General features: G+C 36.0%; 1 protein-coding gene across 3 annotated transcripts in view; it reads left to right on the plus strand.

Moving 5' to 3' along the window:
* Positions 1–23,375, plus strand: part of gabra1 (gamma-aminobutyric acid type A receptor subunit alpha1) — a 48,548-nt gene extending 25,173 nt beyond the window's left edge. For all 3 annotated transcript variants that reach the window (XM_038302201.1, XM_038302203.1, XM_038302202.1), the window contains 2 exons: positions 16,764–16,966; positions 18,338–23,375. In XM_038302201.1, the coding sequence (XP_038158129.1) occupies positions 16,764–16,966; positions 18,338–18,658 (524 nt within the window). In that variant the 3' untranslated portion in view covers positions 18,659–23,375. The remainder of the gene's footprint in view (positions 1–16,763; positions 16,967–18,337) is intronic.
* The last annotated feature ends 3,420 nt before the right edge of the window (positions 23,376–26,795 follow it).

Here is a 26,795-nt window from a genome sequence, read left to right on the forward strand (position 1 = left end):
CTCAGTGGCGGTTTGCAGTTGTGTTGCCATTTAAAAATGTTTTGACAGTATTAAAAGGGTATTAAAAAGTATTACATTTAGCAAAGAATTGTTGTATATACCCAGTAACCTTGCTACATCATATTCCAAAAGACTTAAGGATGTTAATGCTGGCAGTAATAAATCATTAAAGTATTCAGTAAAGACTGTGAATATTTGCATAGCTTATCTTTTACAAAAGAACATCAGAATCTATCTAGCAGAGCTACTTTAACATGAAGTCACCTTGAGCAGTGCAACTGTAAAAAAAACACCATGACTGAAGAGAGTACACAAAACCTGTTAGGGGATGTTGGTGGGGGGGAGGGGTAAAAGTGCACATCGCTAAAGCCTCTTACTCACAGAAATTTGCGGGTTATTGCATGTTTTTTAAGCACAGATTGACCCGCTAACAATCGACATTTGGCTCCCTTCCCATTTGAACAAAACCCCGGGTCTGACCCCCCGCTGGCAAGTTGCATGGCCCCTGTCCCCCCCTTGCTGCATACCTGCTGACACCATAATGCTGGGTTACCATTGATGATGTCATTCCGTAAAAATTCAAAAAATATCCACTGGACTTGGTTTTCAAGATTTGAAGACGTTTCGCCACCCCTCCAGGAAGCTTTCTCAATTCAAATGTCTGGATTGAATTGAGAAAGCTTCCTGGAGGGGTGGCGAAACGTCTTCAAATCTTGAAAACCAAGTCCAGTGGATATTTTTTTAATTTTTACGGAATGACTATGACCTGGATGACTGAGAACCTTCATCAGCACATTGATGATGTCGCCATTGCAACAGAAATTGGGGAAAGTAAACAATGGAGAGCAGCATGAAAGGAAGGCAGGGCATAGTCAGTGTGATTTATTGTTTGGCTCTTTAGTCCACCCTCTCTCACAACTACCTGCTGTATCTGATGTAGGCACAATTGTTTCAGCTTCTTAGATCAGACACAACTTGCGGGTGTGTTGACGTCTGTAGCTTGCGCTCAATGGTAGCACTAAATTAGCAGGTTGACCCAGGTCTGATGTTCCCACTGTATGCCGATCGGAGCTGAGATATTGGAAGGCTATTTTAAGCCAGTAGCTTGCTGAGTTGTTTCACCCATGTTAGTGAGCTCACTGCCTGCAAAAGCCGATTGTTAAAACAGGTTTTTCCACCAGTGTGTTAGGGGTATAATTTGTAGCCAGCAAGATTTTTTTTCCCTCTTCAATGTTTTTTCAGGACACAAAACACAGTTTTGTTTTATTAAGTTATGGGCATACCTTTGTGAGCCATATCTGGGTCAAGTAAAGAGTTGATGGAGGTAAATCCAGCTGTTAAGAGAATAATCTCACTGTAAATCTGACTATAAATCATTCTCCGTCAGTGAGAGGTTGATACATTCTCAAAGTCAGATTTTCAATGCTTTATAACAAATTAGATTTTCGAGGTTTTATAATTTGTATTTAAATAGCCTGTACTTAGATTGTAAATGTTCAAGTCCAAAGCTCTCCACATTATATTCATTAATTTACCAATTCAAACATTGTTGGTGGAAAGCGACATTGTAGCCACAGCTGTCTTTGGGCACATTGAAAATGTGCTACTGCACACAGGTTCCACCTGCTGCATACAGGTCATTTTGAAGACCTTTATCCGGCAGAAGCCTTCCACATAGTTGTCCCTGTTCTTAGCATCTGATGAATGAATGTTATTTCGCACAGACCATGTACAAAGCATGTTGCTCATAAAACAGCAGTTAGTTCTGCAAAAAGTTGCAAAAAGGTGATAGGAGCTAAGAACTGCCTGTAAATAAGATGAGAGCATGAGCCTGTCAGCATTGCAGGGAACTGTCATGTGATCTATTTTGTTTTGACTCAGCTAATCCTTACTGAGATAGAAGTTTGGTTGAGGGTAGGCAAGGTTAGTAGTGTTGTTAACGTTCTTGACCAGGTAATAAAAAAAATACAAATAAAAATAGGGCTGGGATCTGTTTTGTCTTTACTAAAGATGAGAAGTGCAAAATAATCCTTTTATTTAAAGGAGGGATATAATCACCTGGTTAAATGTGTATTTCATCTGTCGAGTTTTTAGCTCCAACTTAACTTAAAGAAAAATGGTATATTAGTTGAGCATAAGGAGAAAACAATTTCTTTACAAACTTAAGGCACACTCTGGCTGATAAACCTAATGGTGGCACAACTACACCTGAGACACTTTCAGAACACTTGCTAACCACATGTGCACACAATCACATTTCTGCAGTCCCATATATGACCAAATGTTGCAGCTAGCTATATATTGTTACAGTTTGACAATAAATCACATTTGCAGTAGAGAATAATATTACTAAGTGTGACTGTAATGTATTTATCCATGCAGCAGAGGACCATATGCTGCCCTAAGGTGAAATAACATGATTCCTTTCTGTAAAGTTGCCAAGGTTTATCCTGAAGTGTCTCTTGTTAATTATGAATTTATATCAGCTGTTGACAGTTAACAAAATTGTTTATATTGCCCAAGGGAGCCATACTAAGGTATAGTTTGCCACATTAGCAGCCTTGGTGACTCCAAAGAAAGCAGGGGTCCGCATTCTGTCTACCTCATCAGTGGCATGCTATATATGTTATGAAGTATGTGCATAAAGTTCCTGATTGTATATAACCATTTTACAGTTTCCCTCTCTTACGCTATTTGACTAATTCCTTAAGAAAACGTTTAAGTAGAGTCATATCATCTTCACCAAGCTTTGAACATTCCAAATGCATTAACTGCTGTTGGAAATTTTGGTTTCAAGTCTTTTGATCTTCCCTTTCTTTCATGAGTACTTTTAGAGACATTACAAAACAAAGTTGTTAAGGTACTGTATGAGTTTTTAAAGAAATTAGACATATATCCCTAAATATATCCTTGAAACCAACTTCACTTATTTTAAAATGTATTTTAAACCTCTAATTCTCCAAGGTAGCATTAGAGGAAGTGAGAGAAGCTTGGTGCCTTTTCTGTTGTTGTTTTGTTTCAGGGTTGTCCTGAATCGAACGGAAACAGGTTTTATAAACCACAGGTGTACAGAGAGTGTTGTACACCAGGTTTATATGCGAAGTGAGCCATGCCTAGACATAAGTTTAACTGGATTATAAGGAGGGAAAAGTAAAAGAAAACAGTGGGAGATGGTAAATTGAAACGGCGTTGATATGTGATGCTGTCTTCATAGCATGCACAAGAACATTTTTTTTTAAATAAATTAGGATCACTGTCCCACTGACGCTTATTTAAAGTTTGTTTTTTCTTGTTTTTATTCTTGCACACACACTATATATATATATATATATATATATATATATATATATATATATATATATATATATATATATATGAAAAACAAAAAAACAAAGCTTTAAATAAGCGTCAGCAGGACAGTGATCCTAATATATTAAATAATAATGTATATATATTATGTATAGAAAATATATATATTAAATGTTATGTCATTACTGCAAATAAATACCCATTGTCATACTATTAGATTTTCTATTACTACAGAGGTTATCTGGTGTCCAAATCTTACACAAAAAAAAACAATAATGTGAACAAATGTAGTACTGAAAGTGCTGTTTACATTATACTGTGTGACTATGAGAAAAGGCTATGTACAATTCTTTTTCCTGCCCTATAGATGAATAGGCAATTTAAAAACACAGCAGTGGGTAAAGTTATCTTATTTATCACAGTGCCGATTAAGAGGCTGATTACTTTATAGCTAGTTTGGTGTAGTGGAAAACTGTAAGCGATTTATTTACTTGGAGTCTAAATGAAAGCCAAAAGGAAACAGCCATTGATAGTACAGATATGGTGCGCTCCATCCTCCTAACTCCATCTCTCCTTCCCCTCTTTCTTTCTGTTTCTTTGATCCTGAGCTGTCATGGGGGGCAGTGCTCAGAAGATTAGCTTGATTCCTTCTCTTCCGCTTTAAAACCGATTTGCTTGGGATTTATTGGCTCCCCCATTATGCTGTTTAATGTATCTGCTCATTAAGCAATAGTACCTAGTGTGTGAGTTTGTACTGGGTGTGCATGTACAAACATTTCTACACATATACCCAGCTGTGAACTGGGCATGTTTGTTTTGACACATATGAGCATGGTGGTTACATGCCAGTGGTTGCACTTAATAAGCCATTGACATTGTCAGGAGTGCTGCTGCAATATTTGTGTTTGTCTATCTGCATGATTTATGCCTTGCAGTTTTTGTGCCAGCCCAGTCATTTAATTACTTGCCAATCAGCAAGTCACTTTATTTATCCTTTTCTGATAACCAGAGATGATGTAGTGATGCTGAACATAATTGACCTGAGAAAAATATTTATATAATACTTATTATATTGACTAAGCAGGAGGTAAAAAGGGCATGGCACAGGGAGAATGTTGAGAGATATTTGACAAAGAGCACCTCCCTCTGTAGACTGGTTAAGGGATTGTAAATATTTTTTTTCACAAGTCGTCACACAAAAAATATGCTCATCGATTTGCTTCCTATATTCCAACATTAATGTTTTCACTACACAATAGTATAATTTCCAACTCGTTATCATGCTGCTGTGAGTAGAAAACCAAACAAATTTAGAAATAGATACAGATAAGAAAATTATAACTTGAACAAAGTTGTGTATAAAAAAGTTTTTTTTATTATTTAGGTAATAACTTAAATATTTGCAACACCAATATGGTTTTAGGAAGAATCACTCCTTCAACGACATAAGCTCTGCATTTGAACATTTATCCAGCAGTATAATCATAAATTTTCAGTTCAAGATACCCATTTTAACTACTGAGTAAACTTCTCCTCTATCCCCTTACATTGGTGGAACGGGATGCAGGTTGACTTTACTCTAAAGCTGCAGCCGTCCTCTGTAACACATCATAAATATTAGGCCTTTTAAAGTTGTGAGGCATTGTTATTCAATCAAGAACAAACACATAAGGTAAAAATATATTATTTCGCCCATACTGCTGGAAATAGGCACTGTTCCCACCACTACACTAAGGGAATAAGTAGGAGAAAATGGATGGTCGGATGAAATATGTTCTGTCACGGTTGATGGATGTAGTTGTGGACCCAAATGCAGAGTCAAAGAGGCGGGGATAATTGCTTGCAAAGTTTAATGAAAAAGTAAAAAATCAAAATCCTAAGTCTAGAACTGATAGACACAAAATCTCAAGAACCAAAAAACTAGGAGACACTAGGGAGGAATTAACCAAAAGAATGACGAGGATTCTGCTTAGATTACCTGAACAGGGGGTATATATATGGGAGACAGAAGCAATGGGATGACTAATTAGCTGATAGGGAGCAGGTATAGACAGAAGTAACTAGAAGGAGCTAAGGGAAAGGAGACTGGCACAAGGGGGCAACAGAGAGTAACTGAAAAAAATCACTGCTTAAATATAACACAAAATGAAAAAGAAACCAAACATGAAGAAAGCACAGAAATACATAAATCAAAGTCTAACTGAAAACTTAAACAGAAGTCCACAAATTTCACAATCATGACAATGTTCAACCTATATTTAGAGTGGAAGTTGTGAATCTATTCCATATGTGTGCAGAATTATGATTTGAGCTTGAGTTACACTTGCATCCATTGTCCTAACACACAGCCATTTGGGGGAGTGTTACAGTGTAACACATGAAAGTCAGAAATGTAGGCCTATCTGATTAATTATCATTAGGTTAAACAAAATTTTTCTACCATTTTAGGCTATGTCATGTAAAATATTTCAAGATTTCCACAATGAAAAATAAGAGAGATCAACCATTTTACAGAATTTCAGTGCTTTGGAATTTTCCATCTAGAAGTTGATAAATCAACCAGTAAACCTGAATATTGGGCAGCTTTGAACTCTTGTTTATTTTATGTGTTTCCATGAAAAGTGGATAGATCCATGGTTAGATACTATATAAAAACCTTGTTTCTGCACAACCTCCTACTGACTTCCAGGAAGTAAGGTTGTTGCATTATTCATGAGTAAGCTCTTAAGCTTGATGTGTCTTTTCATCTTCAAATCTTAACATCCATACCTTTTTGAAAGTGCTTTTTATAATCAAGATACATGATTTATGTAATGTATTGAGAATTTCTGTCAGAAGGCTTTTTACCTCACACTTGTACATTTGACTCACATTTTGTTTGTCATGATTGTTTGGTTGTTTTCTGTCAAAATGTTGCTAGAGATAGATTTGAAACTGGAGCTTCACAAAAATAAAGAGGCATTTTTCTTGAGCTTTGCTCATGCTGACAGGGTTTCATGTGGGGATTGTCTGTGACGCAGGGACTGGGCATGGATTTCCTTGCTTGAGATTTGTCAGAGAGGAGTTTGGATTATTGGGCCAAGTTTTTAACAGGAAGAATATACAACTGTAACAACAAGAAGAAATTACCTGGAAGATACATACTACCTTAGGTACAATTTGTAACCAGTCAGACTTTTATAAGTTTTAGATAACTTTAAAAATCCATATTTCTTGCCAGGAGTGACTCTACAGTATAATAATAATAATAATAATACATTTTATTTGAAAGCGCCTTATCAAAACATCCAAAGACACTGTACAGGCAGATAAAACATTATAAACAGGAAGCTAAAAAGTACAAGCATAAAGATGCCACAGAAAACAAAACAGCAGAAAAGTAAAATAAAGCCAAAGGAAGAAAAGGAAGAAAACAACATTGGAGTGCTGCATATGAACTAGATGGGATAAGATTGTCTAAACAGGAAAGTTATGAGTCTGGATTTGAAAAGAGGGAAGGAGTCCAGAGAACGGAGATCCGGAGGGAGGGTGTTCCAGAGGTGGGGAGCAGAGCGACTAAATGCCCGGTTCCCCATTGTGACAAGACGGGCCGAGGGAACGGAGAGCCCGTATATAACTAATCTTATTACGTATCTGCAGCAGCATTACCAGTCAGAATTTACATTTATATGCAATAAATGTATGTATATGTACATACACAGCAGTTAAATTTTTTGTATCGTAAAAGACAACTGAGTATGAGCATGCTATAATGTTAATAAAGACAGAACCCTGCAGCAGATACATATTGATAACCACCTAGTCATTTAGAAGCAGTGCTACGTTATATTCTGGTAAAACAATTCCCCTGTGTTCTACACGACTCCATAACAGATATGAAGGGAATTAAGTGAAACACAAAATAAAAACATATTCTGGCCTTTTGAGTCAGACACACTTTTATACATGTTGCAGAAGACTGCAAACTCAGACTGTCCTGTATACTTCAATCTATTGAATAAATAATTGTTTTTTAAATTGCAAAACCAAAATTTTCTATTTCACTATTCTTTCTTTTCTTCCATCTCACACATTGCAGAAAATGGGAAACTTGTTTCCATGACAACAGAGCATTTCAAACACTGTTAAGTATATGAGATGGCGCTTTTACAAGGACTTGTGTAATAACAAGTGATGATGCTTTTATCCTCTTCTGATTAAGGAGCTGTTTACTGCTACACAAATTGACACATGGGCAGTCTGGTCTCATTCCTAATTTTTCACATCTAGTTTCTTTATGGCTAGATAGTGTCTAACTGAAAATGGTGTATATCTGGTAAAGTCCATTTTTATCCTTACTCAAATGTATTTGAGTTTAATTTTAAATCTATCAGAAAAGAGTTGAAAAGAAAAGCTAAAAATGTTTTTAAAAAATGCAACATCATCCTCCGTACATACATATAAGTATGTAGGTGGGATAGATGAAGAGGAGGCACATGTCCTGTCATGATAAATCACAGTACATGCGCAAGGATGCTAAACTCCAAGAGCCTCACTATAGAAACACTACCAGTTTTAAGAAATTATTGGTATTGTATGACTTACAGATGAGAAAATTCTGATTGCATAATAACAATGATGGAAATCCGTTTACTGCCCTATTTTCTTCTACTTAGTTCTACCATCCAAAATTAATCTTCAGAATAATGGGTAGTTTTAGATTCAAATGTGAAAGCTATTAAACCAATCTGAACTTTACAGGCCTCATTACAGTATTCTCAAAAACCGTAGACAGTTTCTACTTTTTCATATAGCAATAAAAACCACGATTTGTAGACAAACCCATAATCTTTTCAGGAATATAAATATAAGGTGTGTGTTTGGCATTTGTGGAATGATTTACCACTACATGTTAGGTCAACTACTTCCGATTGTTTTTTTAGTCTCATTTAAAAGCTTATTTTTACTGCCTGGCATTTGACCCATGTGAGCTGTTTTGAACCTCACTGTGCTGGATGGTTACTCTTATTATTTTTTTTATTCAAATGATTTATGTATTTTATTCTGTGTCATCTGCCTATTTGTTCTTTTTTTTTTAAGTGGTTTAATTTGCCTTGTTGCTGTTTTAAATGTGCAATATAAATAATAGTACCAAACCATTGTATGGTTTGGTATGTCCCCTTGGTAAATGCTTTATTTATCTTTAGCAGTCTTACACATCTACATACTGGATATTCTGTCCATCTTAAAAGAATAGTACACCCAAAACATGATTAGCCTTCATTTTCTACTCACCCCCATGCTGAAAAACACTCTGGAGTACTTTTTTGATATCTCAAATGCATCTGGAGATCTGGGAGGCTTCTTGCTGTCTGCTGACATTCAAATAATGGAGGTCTATTGTGCCCGAGACAGAAAGGTTCATAAAAGTCCACAAAAAACGTGTCAATATTCCTCCATACTGCTCGTCCAATGTATTCCAAGTGTCCTGAGTGAGTAGCATCCAGAATTTACTCGAAACGAAGTCATTTAGAATGTTTTTAGAGCATAAACAGTAGTGTATAGGATTTCCTGAAAGCGCGCGCCGGCGCGTTCATGACGCTACGGAAACCGCGGCAGACCAAGCCAGATGAAAGTGCGCATTCAGCTCGGCAAAGAACTCATGCTCTTCCTCAACACTGAAGTCCTCAGACATTTTTCTTTCGTTGTTTGTTTCTTTCTTTGCACAGGTAAACAGCACATTTCTTCTTCTACGCTTGCATTATCATCAGAGCAGACGCTGAATGCGCACTTTCATCTGGTTTGGTCTGCCGGCTTCCGTAGCGTCATGAACGCGCCGGCGCGCGCTTTCAGGAAATCCTATACAATACTGTTTATGCTCTAAAAACATTCTAAATGACTTCGTTTCGTGTAAATTCTGGATGCTACCCACTCAGGACACTTGGAATACATTGGACGAGCAGTATGGAGGAATATTGACACGTTTTTTGTGGACTTTTATGGACCTTTCTGACTCGGGCACCATAGACCTCCATTATTTGAATGTCAGCAGACAGCAAGAAGCCTCCCAGATCTCCAGATGCATTTGAGATATCAAAAAAGTACTCCAGGGTGTTGTTCAGCATGGGGGTGAGTAGAAAATGAAGGCTAATCATGTTTTGGGTGTACTATTCCTTTAAGAGATTTTTTTTATTTCAAGATATAATTCTTTATTTATTGATTTTGTTTATTTATTTATTATTTAGTAATGGTATTTTATTGTGGAACACTTTTTCTGTAAATATTTTAAGGACTTTCGTTTTTCAACACAGTTTGTATATTCAGGCTCTTTTTATTTCTGCATTTTATTTTGTAAACTAATATTCAAATGAGGGGGTGGAATTTTCTCTGTGTGGGCAGAGCTTTCACTCAAGTGGCAGATCTTGTACTGCCACATCACTGAATGAACTGGAAGTCATGGGATGGTTTACTGGGCTTCAAATTTGACCTCTTGTATAAAAAAAAAACAGAGGTCCTACTGAAAATTTGGGACAAACAAATCTAAATCACTTACAAGATGGGTATGATGACAGGGCTTTATGGAAGCTGATCATAAATGGTATCCGGTTTAGTATGATGGCTCTTCTCGGCTTCTGCGCAGTAGCATCTGGTGAGTTCTTGGTGCTTGTGACTATAGTTTGTTGATAGTATAGACCCCTATCAATACCCCATATGATGGCAGCAGAGTCAAAGTGCTCAACGAAAGCAACATTTGTTTCATCGATCACAGGTAACAGAGGCAGGAATCTGAAAATCCAACTTAAAAATGTTAAACAAACTAGAACCATGGAGAAAAACAACAACGAGGAGCCAAGGAAAGACGAGGAACCAGCCCTGAGGAACTGCAAAGGGAGAATATTTATGGCTTATTGAACAAATATAAGACTAACGAGCTGATTGGGAGCAGGTGTGAACAGAGGCTTCTAGAAAGAAGCTAGTGAAAAGGAGAACAGCAACAGAGGGCAACAAAGAAAACCTAAGAACTCAAATATATCCAGAAAACAAAACAAAATAGGAGTTAAACCAATAAAACTAGGAAACATGGGGCAAAGTAAAACTGAATACCCAAAAGAAACCAAAAGACCGTGACGATAGGGGTGCACCGATAAATCGGCCGGCCGATCGATCGGCCCCGATTTCCTTAATTTAGGGTGATTGGTGATCGGCCGATATATACATATGAAAGCGATCTTAACCACCGATCTATTTACCTCCGCGAGTGTCTTAAAATTAGTTGCTATTCCATATTTTTTCTGCTCTTAGAGACGGCTGACTTAAAGACCCGCCCACCGGGTCGAGTGAACTGTAACAACATCCGGTGTCGCAGTTCACAGGTCACCAGGAGCAGCTATGTCGTTGGTTTGGAAATATTATAGGGTAAAAGTAGACGAAAAGCTCGCAATTTGCCATTCTTGTAAGGCTGAAATTCTTCGGGATGGAACCACTTCCAAAAGCTTTAATACTACAAACCCCGTTTGCCATTTAAAAACAAGATAGGGCTAAAGCGAAAGCCACCGGAAGAAAAGAGTCCGTCGGTGGCCCGCTGTTAGCTCTTATGAGCAATGAAAAAAAAAAAAAAACAGCTACTACGAGGAAACCTATCTCTCTGCCCCATGCACAAGCATTGAAAGTGAACGCCTGTTTAGCTTGGCTGGACATGTAGTAGATGAGAAAAGAAGTCGCCTGAGTGGTGAAAAAGCAGAAATGCTTTTATTCATCAAGAAAAACCTGCCACTAATGCTCAAGTGACTCCAATAAGACTGTGAGATTAAAGCTTACCCCTGATAATGTTGTTAGAAGATTTAGTATTGTAAGATTTTGCAAGTTACTGTTTAGATGGCTTATACATTTAAATGGGCACAAAGCTGCTGCATTGGGGGATTTTCTTTTAAGTTGCTAGTATGTTCTCAAAGGACCTTGAACCTTGTGAGTTTGTAAAAGAAAAATACTACTGTGCACTTTATTTTGGGTAAGAACCTTAAAACAGTTCTCTAATCTGATCTTTTGTTGAAGTTTTGTTTTTCAAAATATAAAAAATCAGAAGACCAATGTTGTAGTCTTAAGTTTGTATTATTTAATTAATTTCTATGTCAAGGCTCTACCTCATGGGCAGTTAAAACAAGTTTATAATAGTTTAAGGCTATTGTTCAAGGGCATGTTTTTCAAGAAAAGATTGTAACATTGAAAGTAAATTGCGATCTTGTAACACAGTGTTGGTTATAGCAAAAAAATAATAAAATCGCTATCAACCAAAATCGGAATCGGCAGGTCAGACTTTTTAAAGATCGGTGATCGGAAATCGGCCAGAAAACTGCAATTGGTGCACCCCTACGTGACGGTATACTTTTTATCTAATTAGAATATATAATATGTAATGGAATGTTTATTAATAGATTTGTCATAACTATTTTCCCAATTCATATAACTTGGAGTAAAGCGGCTCTCTTTATAGCTCAAGCTGTATGTTTAAGATCAAAGTGTTCCTCAGTCTTAAGCAGTGACTGTCTCCAAACACTTCATCTCTCCACAACTAAGAGTAGATTCCCTGTCTGTGCAGAAGAATGGGATCCCCATGCCGTTATACTGGCACTACCATCATTAACTCTGTGGAAGGTGTTTGCTGGCTGATGTGCTATAGTTTTTTTTCAATAATGCAAAGCTTTTTGTATGATAGCACCATAGTTATTTCCCAGTTTCTCGTGGTTTTTTCCATCTTTGCTGCTGTGTCCATTACTCGCTTGAGGGTCACTTAAGTTAGGACTCAAAACAACAGTTTTCGTCTTGCTACTTTTTAGGCAAAAAATGTTTTGTTGAGTACATGACTAATTATTCCTTTTCCAAAGATTGTCCTATTAAATCTACTCCATCAGAGTTATGAATGAAGTGCTGTCCGCTTAGCAGATCAATGCTGTCCTTACCCAACCTGTCAAGGGTGGGCTGGGAAATTAATTGCAATTCGAATATAATCACAATTTAATAAAACACAATTTATTAGATTGCAGAGGCACTCAGTTTTGGCCACAATACATTTGATAAGAGCAAGACACTGGCTTTCTTACTCCAACCCTTTATGTGGTGGTAATACGCTTAAAGTTGCATTGCTGGTACACAGAAAGGAAGAGTGAGTTTTTCACTTGCAAGTAGAAAGAAGCATATCAAAGTGGTAACAGTAAAGTCCTGTTGCATTCTGGAGCTTTCAAGGCCATGAAAACAATGAAGCCCTTGAGTAAAACATCTACATGCAGGGGGTTATGGCAAAGAAAAATCAATATCTAACATTTTTGAACGGTGAATCAAATTGAATGAATTGAACAAGAAACTTCGAAATGCTGAGGTAGAATTCCAAAGTTTGTGTTATGCTTTATATCCTGAATCATCGTCTTGAATTCACTGTTTGTTCACTGATGTTTAATTGCAAATATCTCAAACATGTATAGAATTGCTTTTAATATAGTACGATCAAATTAAAATGAGTTGACTATTTTTACCAGTAAAGCACTGGATTCATTCCAGTAAAATGTTTGTACTGAAACTCCTTTAAGGTAATGCATTTAGGCCCATTAAGAAAACGCAGTTTACACTTTTGATATTTTTATTGTAAACATGGGATTTTTCTTACACTGCACAATTATTTGGCAGTGGTTGATCATCTATAACACTAAATCTCAACAGAATACATTGGCGCGTGGTATTGTGACATAATAAATATCCAGGGGTCTGAGTACCTTTTAGTGGTTATGTACTGTTGAATTAGTACGTATTCTCTCTTCAAATTAATTCGCTTCATGCATACGTCATCTGTAAATTTCTTTTCCTATGCAGTGCATGTTTGGTAAAGCTCTTTTTGGCTGAAGCAGAGGCAATATTCCTTTACTTTGGTAGGCATTGAACAGGGAATTTTATGATGTCTAAACGACAGCTCTGTGTAAGAGTCACAACAAGCCTGCAATTTTTTTACATGTTTAAATGATTTATGCTTTCTTCTAAAGCCTTTTTTTCTCAAACGCCCTTAATGTTATGTTCCATTCACATACTTTGGAATACCCAATATATAATTACTAAAATGCAGCAGTAACATGGAGAATGGGTATTAAGTCTAGCATTAGAAGTTGTATTGCTTAATCTGCTAGAAAATAGCAAGTGTGTTTTTGCTATACAGTATATTTGGATTTACCAGTGAGTTAAGATTACATATATCAAATCAGTACTTGGTGCTCAGCTTAGCATTCATTTCTATAAATTATGTGATCTAACTATTATTACAGCTACAGAACATAAATGTTATTTTCTTATCAATGTAACTTGTTCTACTTTAATGTGCATTCATTTATTAATCACAATAAATCATTATGAAAACAGCTGCCCAGTGTAGTCACACACACAAAAAAGGACTGTATAAAAAGAAAACATTCTCCAGAATAAATATACATTTGTCCTACTTATTTTATGCTCCCCAACTCAAGAATAACCCCCATGGTCATACATCAGAACTGTATGTTCCACTTAAGGAGATCCTGGAAATTCACCATGAGTCAAACTTCTTAGTCATTGAGCTCTGTCTTACATGTACTTTTGGGCTTTTGGGGATGTTTTTCCATCTTAAATACTATTCATTACAGTAATATTTGTTGCAGACAGAAGACAACTGCTTGAGAGAAAACCGTTTTGTAGAGGCAAACAGATCAATGAAGTACATTTTTTAATTCAGTATTTTAGGAAGAGTACTATCTGGATTTATCAGCTGTACAAACCAGCTGTTCGTGACATTTTTGACTGATTTAACTTGGGATCTGGATATGTGCAACTTTTTGCTAATTAGGAAATGTATTCCCTGATTGATGGATAATAGGGTCAGACTAGAGACTGACATTTTTTCGGGAATCCCACGGGTCATGGGATTCCCGTGGGATTCCCGTGGGATGGGAGTCAGTATTAGTAACGATCACGGGATTGGGACGGTACAGGATTAAACATTAACGGGAGCAGACGGGAGCGGGAGCAAACCAATAGTAACTTCCGCTCTGAGTTTTTCACCCGCGCTCAAAAACAACAAGAATGGGAGTGGTGCAGGAGCGGGAGTCATTCTGAATGGGAGCGGGATGGGAGTGGGAGTAATTTCACCAGGAGTGGGACGGGACAGGATTTAGATTTCTACTCTGGCCCGGGATCGGGACGGGACACCATTTTTTTCTGTGGGAGTGGGACGGGACAGGAGTGAAAATCCACTCCCGTGTCAGTCTCTAGGTCAGACCCTCTTCAAAACTGCTACTGCATTTTTAATTAGTGCATGCTGTACAACTATTGCCAAGGTTAATTATGGTCAAGGTTTGTTTATGCGAATGGGTAAAGAACACTGTCCCATTGTGGTCTTATTTAACAGATGAGCTGCTGTAACTTAAACTACCTAAAAAGTTATTTTTGGTTCTAATAGAAAGGTGTCAGAATATGGTATATTACTGGATAAGGGTGTCAAATTGCAACAGATGGACCCAATATTCAAGGTGAGACAGCCAGTAGGAAAGTTCAAAATGTTTATTAATACAAATGCAGGATAAGTCAATGCACTGTCAACAAGACAGGGATATCCAGAGCGTCACCGATGCAGAAACCCCAGTGAGCAGGCTGGACTCCCATCCAGGTCAGGGATTCTAATCAGACTGGTGTAGTACTGGAATCCAGGAGTCCGCAGTCCGGTCAGGGCACCACAGAGTAACGGACAGTTCCGGGTTTCAGGAATCCATCAGAGCGTGAAGCCAGGTTTAGAGTCCTATGCGTCGAGCATCCAGCTCAGATATAAACGCACCTGGGAGGCAGAATCCAGCGGGTGAACAGATCAGGCAGGGACAGACAGGGCCAGTGCGTGAAAGGGAACAGAATCAGGAAAACAGAACCTATAGGAAAACACTGAAACGCTCTCACCACTGCTTAAGGAATAACTCACATGAGGACACTGGCTTGAAAATAAACCCCTCACTGGAACATGAACCTTGGAAATAAATCTAAAACTAACAAAACTGACAGACATGACACTAACAGAAGACAAACAGGGAACAAACATCAAACAAACAATGATCTGGCCCTGATAGCTTGAACTGAGCCCAATATAAGGGAAACCGGTAGGTGGATTAGATAAGTGACAATTAGTAGCTGGACAGAGTTAAGCAGGTGAAAGGCGTGAGTAATTAAGGTGAGCTATCAGGGCAGATCATGAAAAAGGGACTGCATAACTGCAGATTATTCAGGAATGCGCGTGCTGGGCAGAATACTGTGTACATGCGTACATGTACAAAATACATTATGTTTTTTTTCTTTTAAATTGCCTATTCAATGATGCACAGAACCAGTTTTGCTGGTACTCAGATCCAATCTGATAGGGATACCTTGGCTGTGCTTATTATCCCATACTGATACTACCTTTTAATGAACAATCTGTATACCTTATATAAGTAACAGGATAAGGCTTGATGTAAACATTGTCAAGCATAAAGGTAAGAAATGAACACATATATCTAAATATACCTAATATTGTTTATTAAAAAAAAAGTGTAAATTTCGAGCAATATGACATAGCACTTCTGAGTAAAGTGCAGTGGAAACATATCAACACCTACTATATAGCTCTAAATGTATTGCTGTTTATGTTCTGTTTATGAATCGGAATAATGCTCAGCATTATTTATCCGAACTAGATATCTGATTGATGCATCTATAGTTAGTACAGGATTAGAAGATAGATCTCAAAGCTACTTGAGGAAAGGCCTTGAAAATTCTATACTTCCATGTTCTACATCTGCTATCACAGTTATTTAGAAAACAAGGGTGTGTGACACACTCATTGATTTTTGTATACTGGTGGCCACCTCAAGTGGCTAATTGACAAGAGCTAGACCCCTGGCAGTTTACCAGCTCATAATGAGGCAACACAGTAGTGATCAGCACATACAGAGCCTTGTAACCAAGGGGAATTTAGAGGAGCCTATTGACTCAGAATTCATATAGCTGGGCTGTAAGAGGGATGCCCAGAGAGATCTCACATATGAACATGGAGAACATGCCCGGTTCTTAGCTAAATGTCCCTAAATGTCCCTTGCCCTGATTAAATTCCAGGCCAGTACTTTTTTGCCTTACTTTAACTGGTCTAACAACTGTGCAAACCATTGATCAACATTATAAATCAAATATCATTCAACTCTGGTATAACAATCTCCACAAAACAGGAAAAAATGCAAGACTGTCAACTATATATATTTGAGTAAGTTATTTTCTAACTTTCATAACAGGGACTACTTTAGAATCTCTTGGTTTATGGACAAGTTACTATTAACCTTATCTTGGTTTATCTCTCTTTTTAATGCTGTTTTTATCTGCATTTCTTCCTGCTATTGAAATTACAGAAAAATATCAATTATCACTCCTATCCTTTCATCTCCTTGCAGGAGTGACTACTGTCCTCACCATGACTACTCTCAGTATCAGCGCCAGAAACTCTCTCCCTAAAGTGGCCTATGCCACAGCTATGGACTGGTTCATCGCTGTTTGCTACGCCTTTGTGTTCTCTGCCCTCATTGAGTTTGCCACAGTCAACTACTTCACCAAGAGGGGTTATGCTTGGGATGGAAAAAGTGTGGTCCCTGAGAAGGTACTCATTCATTTTTGAAGGCTGCCTGTTTTAGGATATGTTTTGTCTGTCTATTAATATTTATCTGGATGAAGTGATTGCAAAGAGTACAACAAAAAAATCAGTTGCACATACTTCACCCTTAAACAAGATATGTTTTAGGTATTAAACTAAATGCATTTTAGGTTATTCTAAGATATATAAAGTAACTGTTCTCCTTGTAGAAAAATGTAATCTCTAGTATAGTTTTTTATCTCTATAGCAGTTATGATTCGGACAGTTTAACCCTCCTTATTTTATATCCAATTTACATAGTTTTCAAATTATTAATTGATATTGATAGAAAAATTATTAATGTAAGTCATACAACCACATAAATAATTTGACAAAAAATTTAAAGGTGTATAAAATGACTTGACTGATTACTGAATACAAATAAAATCATGTTTTCAGCTCTTTAAAAGATCCTTCCTCAGTCCTGTTAGTTAAATATAATATATATATATATATATCTATATATATATATATATATATCTATATATATATATATATATAAAACCTTACAAGTATTTTAGGAAAAAAAGGTATCCTAAATGATTTTCTGTTTGATCATTACACAGCAAGTTGGTTCTGATGGAAAAAATGTTGCAGTCTTCACATCATCTAATAGAAAATACTATTTGAGAAACATGACATAAACATTAATAGTTTAGTGTTCATCTTGTGCTTTCTGCTCTACTTGTCTTCATGCTATAGTTAGCAACACCACTCTATATCCTCCAGCTGTTTTGTAGAGAACAAGGCAAAACTCAAATCCCTTTTATCCATCTAACAATTTTTCAAAGGTGAATGTTCAATTATGGAGAAAACAGTATTTTATTAAAGATACCACAATGTAATAGGTAAACAATTAAATGTATATTTATTTTTGTTAACTTCCATACTCTGCAATTGGAATTATATTTACTGTAAAATATCATCTACAGATAGATGAGACTTTGTGGTTCCCAGTGTGATTTTTTCAAAAGTTGGGCAGTTTTTGAACAGATTTCAAGTGCTGTTGTCTTTTTTTATTTGTTTTTGTTTTTTTTTGTCTGATATTTTCCTAAGAAAAGAAATGTGTTTTTATTTGTTTAATTAGAAAATTATCAATATAAAAATATCAGTATTTGTGTAAATAATCTACATATATATATAATCTATTTTTCAATTAGCGAAATAATTAATGAAATAATTTACCTTCTACAGTAAATAATGTTCCAATTCCTGAGATGCATCGGCATTCTTAACAAATGTAAAAGAATTATCTTAAATGTTTCATGGTTTCTGTAAATGTAGATCTTGATATACTTTTGTTTTTTTCCCAATTTTTTCTCTAAAAACAAAAAATAGCAAAAGAAGAAGAAGGAGTCTCTCTTGAAGAAGAATAACACAACGGCTTACCCCCCTACCACTGCGACACCATTTGCACCCAATCCTGCCAGGAACCCTGGATTGGCCACAATCGCCAAAAGTGCTCCTCCACCCCCAGATGAGCCCAAGGAGGAGCCAAAACCCAAGCCCCCAGAGGCCAAGAAGACCTTTAACAGTGTGAGCAAGATAGACAGGATTGCCAGAATAGCCTTCCCTCTGCTCTTTGGAACCTTTAACTTGGTCTACTGGGCAACCTACTTGAATAAGAAGCCCAAATTGCAAGGGGTCAATCACACCTAATCCATCTTTTTTGTCCTTTTAACTCCTTATTTTATTTATTTTTTGTTCCTTTAACTAAAAAAGTTATTTTGAGATAAACATTGCGTCCACTCTGGTTTGAATACCCAGTTATTGCATTGCTTCTATGTTTATCTAAACTTTGAAGATCTAAAAAGAAACATTACAGAAAAAAAAATTATAATTCAGACTTTTGAAAGGGTTTGTTCAGGTCCAAGAGGATGCTACTACAAAATACTATAACTATCTAGCCAAGTGAACGATATTCTGTGTCATTGCCCAAGTTTATCCTGTGGCAGCACTTCTGTTTACTTGTTTGATTATCTCCCTTTTTTTTCTTTATTTTCTTTAACCTTTTTAAAACACAAAATTACGGATAGTATAAAGGCACCTGTGAATATGCATGGGAAGGACATTCTATGATTTCTATTTGTTCTATCCAAATTCAGAGCCGTGTTGACTGATGGCTTGGGTTGTTTGATGTCACCAGTGCTACGCTCATTCTTTCTTAAATATATCTTCCATTCTAGGTATAATGTTTATTAGATTGTGTCATTCTTGAAAAAATATATATATTTTATTGTTTTCCTGCAATAGCAATAAAACATGTCTCAGTAGACACCGTTTATTTAGTGGACAAAAAGATACAAAGTTTGAATCATCTCTGTGCTCAGAACTAAAAATATATGGATTTCCTTTCACTTTATTGTAAATATTATCAAGTGTTAGAGATGTCTTTATTATACTTAAGCTTTGCGAAGTGTAACTAAATGGGTGTTAACAGAATCAACCGAAAGGTAACCTTTTTTTTTCTCCCATTTTGTTTCCGTTTATCTCTAAACAAATGGAGCATAAACTGAGACCATAATGTATGAGTGACTGTTTCTCACCTAGTCAACATTCCACACTAAATCTGTTTCAAATTGTATTTAAATATTATTCAGCTCGGTGTTTGTGACCACACAAAAGCACCAACAGCAACATTAAAATAATTTCTATTGATGGCTAGTTGTGAGCAAGAATGTAGAACCATCGCAATTATCGGAATTAAACACGGCATTTGTTGACACTTTTTTCTTTTGGTTTATTTTTAATTACTTTTCAATTTTGAGTATATTAGGTGGGATCTCTTGCTAAGAATTAAAAAACATTTATAGAATTGCATAGTTCGAATCAGTACAAAAAAAAAGTAGTGGGGCACATTGAGATGGGGGAGAAGTGCCTTTATCATTTACAAAATTGAACTTACAGAAGATTTGTAGATAGATGGCACATCCTTATTTTCCATCCCACTGAATCCCAAACATTGACCACGTTTACTACAGCTTCCAGATTCACTGGAAAAAAAATTGAGACAATACTCAGAAAGTACCAGCTACACTGCCTTTCAGTATCACATACTCAGTTCGGAGTCATTTTGTTGCTGCTTGTTCGGTTAGCAACGAGAGACGAGGACAGAGAATGAAAAAGACAAAAGGGGTAAAAAGACAATGAGTTGAAGTGGCATTGAATCTTAGGTAATTTGGCGCTGTGTTCTGCACAGAGAACTTGTCTTGTAGTTCTACGACAGTGATGAAGACAAATATATTTTTGTAGCATGATGTCAATCCCTCTTCCAACCAACGTAAAGTGAAAACAGTATTTGAATTTGAGTTTTCAACATTGTTTGCTTCCTTTTCCTTGTTTGAATAAAAAAAACACAGACTTTTAAAAAATGCTTCTCCTCTGATGTGACATGTAAAGGTTTCTAAACAGTCCAAATTTAAATTATGTTGATGTAGCAATATTCATTAGTAAGGGCTTTTCTTAGGACCTGAACCTGACACTCAGTCTTGGGGGTGATCTCCGTTGTAGCTTTACACTTACCCATCTGTACTTGTAGTTTCATGTGTGCTGGACATGGAAAATTATCTTTTGATATGTGGGTAAAAATACCAGGCTTTATGTCATCTTGGGTTATGAATCCTTCAGCTTCAATTCTGACCTTCCTTAACAAAATTAGATGATCACAGTGCTACTTTGTGTTTCCTTAGTGTGCTGTGCTGAATGTATTTTACATTAGATTGACTTAAACCGCATACATATGATAACTGTAGGGCTGTCCCTACGAAACCTTGCAAAAATGAATACTCCTTGTACTTTTTTTTAACATTTTCTTGTGCTGGCAAGGTGATTTATTCAGACTTTATATGATTCAACAACACACAGTAGTATATAAATGTCAAGTGGAAGGAAAGAGGAACAAATTCTTCTTATTTGTGGGACATACATTTGTATTCAACCCCCAAAGTCGATATTTTTAAAACCTTTTTGGGAAATGTCTCTTAGATCTGCATTGAATTTCTATCCTTTTCCTGTTACAAAGAAACCAAAATGGATAGTGAGTGTCTATAATAGTATTTCTGGTCTTGCAAGAGACTGTCAATTGAATCTAGTTGCATCCAGCACAGTCTCGAGTCCAAAAGACATCTATACAGTTTTCCTCCACAATTATTGTTTATTCTACTATAATTTCTGAGCACCTTCCCAGGTTTGCAGAAAACAAACAACACAAAAAAAATCCTCGCAGGATTATTTAAAGTAGTTGCTACCATGCTTTACCATAATAAAGGCTTGGTTTTCTAGTACATTTAAACAATACTCAGTAAAATGTTGGAAATTGTCTTTTTTTTATGTCTTACTGTAGCTTGAATCAAATTATATTCCTGACCAAGCTGTTGTGTTCCTTGGTCTTTATTGTGTTTGCTGATGTCTAATGTTAAAGGCCTAACCTCTAAGGCCTTCAAAAACAGCTGATTCTATGACAAGATTAAATTATACACTGCTGTTTACTGTTTAGATTGTTTAGGAAATCATTTTGCACTGCATTTTTTTATTTAGGTATCAGAGTAAGAAGGGTTGAATACATATGCAAACCACACAAGTTTTTATTGCTAAAAACCATGTGCGATCTACCTTTCACTTATCAAATATGTACCACTTTGTGTTTGTCTCATGAAATTTAAATGCAATCGATTCAAGTTTGACTTTGAAATGTGAAAACAGTGGAAAAGTTCAAGGTGTTTGAAAACTTTGCAGGGGAATGCATTTTTTGTTGTGCTTTCTAAAACTTACTCTGCTACCTGAAGGAACAGAAGAATTGATCACGCTTTTTTTGTACTGTACTTCACGTCACTGTTTTGATCACATTTAATTTAACCCTGGATGGAACGCTTTTTGCAAGCATATGCAGTCCACTCTTCACAGCCACTTTACCTACAGGCAGAGGGTCGAGGAACTTTGAGGTTCAGGATAAAGAGTTGTACAAAGATGTTTGAAGTAAAAAAAAAGAAAATGTACTTTATTATCATGATGAAATATATATATATAGATATATACATATGTAAAATACATGATACAGCATTTGATTATATTATTGACAAATTAGCAAAGATGATAAATATTGTTTGTATTAACAACCTATTATTATGCATTTTGCACATTTAAAAAGAACAATAACATTATGTTTATGTAGTCAATTACGTGCTATGCAAGGACAGCTTGAAACACGTCATTGACCTTTTTCTTCATTACCATTGAAATTTAGATTTGCTAGTTGTAATGATAAAAAAAATTATAAATATATATATTTAGCTTAGCTTGAATATTCATCGCACACCAATTATCTTGTTTCTTTGCTCCCAACGATGGCCATACAGGGTGACTTTGAAAAACACAAAAGATTATCTCTTGTTTGTGCTAGGGGTTTGTATTTGGTCGGAAAAAAATTACTTTCGATGTTCATTGCACTTTTTCTCTTGGGTCGTGCAATAAAGGGATTGAGCTGAATGAAAAAAAATATAATTAGAAGCAAAACTGTAACAAAATCCCCCTGGTACGAAAACATGCATGCAGGTTTTAGAGCTCTGTTTTTTGTTGTTGCTTTTTGTTAATTGTTTTTGGTAAATTACAAAACTTAAGGGAGGTAAACATTTAATTTGATGAAATGATTTTTACTTAATCAGTTTGCTAACAACAAACGACCACTAAATTCAACATTATTTCTGACTTTACTAGTTAAAATGAACAAATAAATGTGAATTTTTTACAATTTTAAAGTTAGAAGCATATTGCCTATGAATTCAGAGAAGGAACTAACAGCGCCTAAATACCATATTCAAATATCTATTGTCTTTTTTGCCAGTTCTGGTTTTGATACATTTATCTCTAAGAATGTGAAATTTAAGGCACAGTGCAGCCATGAGCTTCCTACTATTACCTTCACCTATTTCAAATGTAAATATCACATACCCATGGGTACAAGGCAGTTTTCATCAGCACATGCTTTCAAACACTCTTCGGTCTTTTGGTTATTCCTTGGTACCTGCTGGAGTATTTTTCTTGTATTTTCATCAAGCATAATATATGCTGATTTTCAAATAAAAGAACTTTAAAAATAGTAATTTTCCAAAGCACAAAAGGTCGATTAGGGTGAAAGAACCTACTACAAGATTGAATTCATATGGACATTCGAAAAACACCCAAAATGCACACAAGTTTAAATATTCACATGCGCCAGATACGCTGGTAGTTCAGTGATACTGATGGAGGGTTGTGATTGATGTAGATAAATTGGTAAACCTTCTGTAAATGTTCTTTTTTTCTTTTTGTTTTGGTTATGACATGGCCCTGTAAATCCTGATTCTCTGCATTAGTCTTTAAATAAAAAGAAAACAAATGACTGGTTTGTCTAATTTTGTGAATCACTTGACAGGTTAGAAATGTTTTTGTTGTCTTCTTTCTTATTATTTAATATTAGGAGTAGAAAAATGTAGAAAGAACGGTATAGATCACAGAGTTGTTTTATTGATAGTTATCTCTAATTTCCCTTTAGAATCCATTAATTATTTAAATAAATTTTTAAACAAACAAATTCACAAAAAGTAAAAGTACTTTTACTAAGAAATATAGGATACATCATTCAATCTCTGTGAATACAAATTATAAAAAGGCTTTAACGCATTAATAAAAAATAAACCTTTTTGAACATTTTCTAAACATTACAGCAATAGAATAGCATTTTACTGTAAAGCTAAGGTCTTTTGCTTCTGTAGACCATAGAGCCAGCTTTCTTTAGCAGTCTGTCCAGGTGTCTAGTATCCTTCAGCATAATACTATGTCCCCCAGCTTACAACAGCATAAACAAGGACACTGGCTTTGACAGATTGGAAACACATACCGTACACTGTCTTACAGACATTGAGACAACCTGAGGAAGTGACTCTGCCCTTGCTTTTTACACACACACATACACACTAAATATATATATATATATATATATATATATATATATATATATATATATATATATATATATATATATATATATATATATATATATATATATATATATATATATATATATACCTTTATTGATCTATACATGACTTAAAATGTAGTTAGGATTGTAAATACAGTAGGCTTGTCAATTCTGATTTCAAAATCATGTCAAGCCAAGATATTTCTAAAGCTAACATTCTTCTAACAACATCTAAAACACTGTTAGTCGGATATGTCGTAAATAAATCTTAAATGACTAAATAAGTAACTTAATGAGCCATGTTTTCCAAGAGGATTCTTATTTTGACAGTAATCTATTCTCTTGCTCGGTTTATAAGCCTAGACTAATACTAGTTTTCCTCTAGTCTTCGCCTACCTTGCACGAGACTTCATGCTCACTACAACGTGTGCTTATTCTTAAAAGCATGTGAGCTACCAAACCCTCTGAGCTTTATGTAATATAACTGCCTTACCCAGGGTTGGCAGGAGCAAAGAGATAGATGCATTTTCACAGTTTTTTTCTCCTAGGCCATGTGTGTTTCTGCTCCTGTTTTGGCATCAGAGTGAGAACAATTTTTCCAATTTCACCATAAAACCGAGGACCAGTTTCCTGTTTCTTATGTGTATATTTTGCTAATGGTTAGGTATAAGGCTAAGGAGTAAATTAAGTTCAGTTTAGGGTTACAGTAAGGTTACAGTAGGTACGTTGAACTGACTGTATGACCTGGTTGAATTGTAAAGTACCTTGGTATGACATGCGTTTTGAGTTGGCGCTATATAAATAAACTGAATTGAATTGAAAATTGAATTGGATTGAATAGGGTTACTGCCAGGGTTAAGGCATAGAAAGGGTTGCAAATGACTGGAAATTAATGCACGTCAATGGGAGTGTGCACATGGTCCTCACTACATATAACGCGATGAGAATGTGTTGGTTTGTTCTCGTATTTGATACATTGTGGGTTCCATTTTCCGGAAAGATAGTACATTTTGGAGTCTGACTGCTCCTAGTGTGGCCCCATGCCTGTTTTATGGTCAGGTCTAAGGTTTGAACTAAGCTGAGGTTTAGATATCAACCTGTAACGGTTAGTTTTAGCATAAGGGTCACGGTTAGGCTGTAGAAAGTAGAAGTCAAAGGAAAGGCCTTGCAAAGTCAGGGGGATGTTATATGTTTGTATGAGTTTTTTTTGTAGGTTCTAAAGTAAGGATACCAAAAAATTGGATGTATGGCTTTTGACAGTTTACTGGCTAAAAAGCCATATATCTGTATCAATGAAAAGGCCTGTGCATGCTCCCGCTGGGGTTCCCGGACCAGCATCCAGCTGATAGCTCGGTTTTGCTGCACTGTAGTCGGACAATTTTGAAATTCCTCCTGGACATTTTTTTTAAGGTTTGAAAAGTAGTACATGTCCAACAATTGGATGTTTCAGTGAGTGAGTGCTTGTTGCTATGATGCGTCTTTGCTCAGCCGCTTTGCTTGTTGTAAACCAACCAATAAGCATATGGCTCATCTAAATATTCATGAGCATACCATAAAAGGAAGAAACAAAGAAGAACAGCAAATATGCGATTTTTTCACCAATGATAGACACCCTATTCATAGACCTTAAGGGCCAGCACCAAATACCCTATATAATCATTCTATGACCCCTTTAAAGATAATTTCTGTAAAAACGTACATAATGTCACTTTATTCAGGCTGTCCAAAATGAGAATCAACAAAAAAAAGAAACATATATACAGTATATAAAAAAACACGCAACACTGATGCTTGAAATGAGGCATAGAACATATCTTCAACAAGTGTGTCTAGTAAAATAAATATGATTTCATCAAAGCTCACGGTTCTTGATTCAAAAAGCTTCTGTATTGAATCTTACCATTGACTTTTAAAAATAGTGCTTTCATTTGTCCTAGAAAGTCAAAATATTTTACCTTCTGAGTCTGAAATTTAAACTGCAATGCCCCTACTTTTTAGGATACAATTTGGATAGTCGGTACAACAGGAAGGCACCCGATTTCTGCATGCAAGACAGATGTAGCTTGCATCAACAGTAGTTTAATTTAACTTTCATACTCTTGCTGTTTGTTGCAGTTATTTGTTATGAATTCATTTGTATATGAGCTGCTTTTTAGTTGAGTTTTTTTATAAGATAGGTCTTTCAAAATTGTGCACAGACTACTGCTTAGAACTGTGCTTTTGTCACTGTTATGGCCAAAGTAGTAAAACAAGAGTTATCCAAGCAAAGCCCCACTTATTTACTGGTTGCTTCAATTCACAGAGGCTCAAACCTTAGGGAATTGCATAAAGATTGACAGGGTGCATTCTGCTTCTGTACCGTAGAGCGGAGGGGTGATTGCATCTGAGAGGAAGCTCAACAGCTGATTAATGCGCAACATACTTGTGAAATTTGGGGTATTTTGGGGCACATCTAATGTAGTTTGATGACTACATATTTGATGTTTAACAATGCTTATTTAAACAATTATTGTATGAAGGTTACAAGGAAGTTTTAACCTCTGTGGTATTCAGTGAGAAATTGCCACTGCCACATCTATCGAATAGAAGATTAGCAAAAATTTAAATGGGAGAGGACCTCTAGAGGGAAAAACAGCAAAGGTTAGCTTTCCTTTTGAATCTTTGTTAAATTCCTAATCTCTCCAAGCATTCCCTTAGTGTCTAAGGGGTACTTTCCCATATGAGTTAATCCCCCTAGTGCTCTGGAGCATTTCCATCATGTCGCGCTAATTTAAAGATTGTCTTTACTTTGAGTTCTTTTTTTGCATCTTGAAACATTTTTCATTTTCATGTGTTTGTGTT

This window comes from Cyprinodon tularosa, unplaced genomic scaffold (assembly GCF_016077235.1).
Source record: "Cyprinodon tularosa strain WSP-4 unplaced genomic scaffold, ASM1607723v1 ctg484, whole genome shotgun sequence".
Taxonomy (NCBI): domain Eukaryota; kingdom Metazoa; phylum Chordata; class Actinopteri; order Cyprinodontiformes; family Cyprinodontidae; genus Cyprinodon; species Cyprinodon tularosa.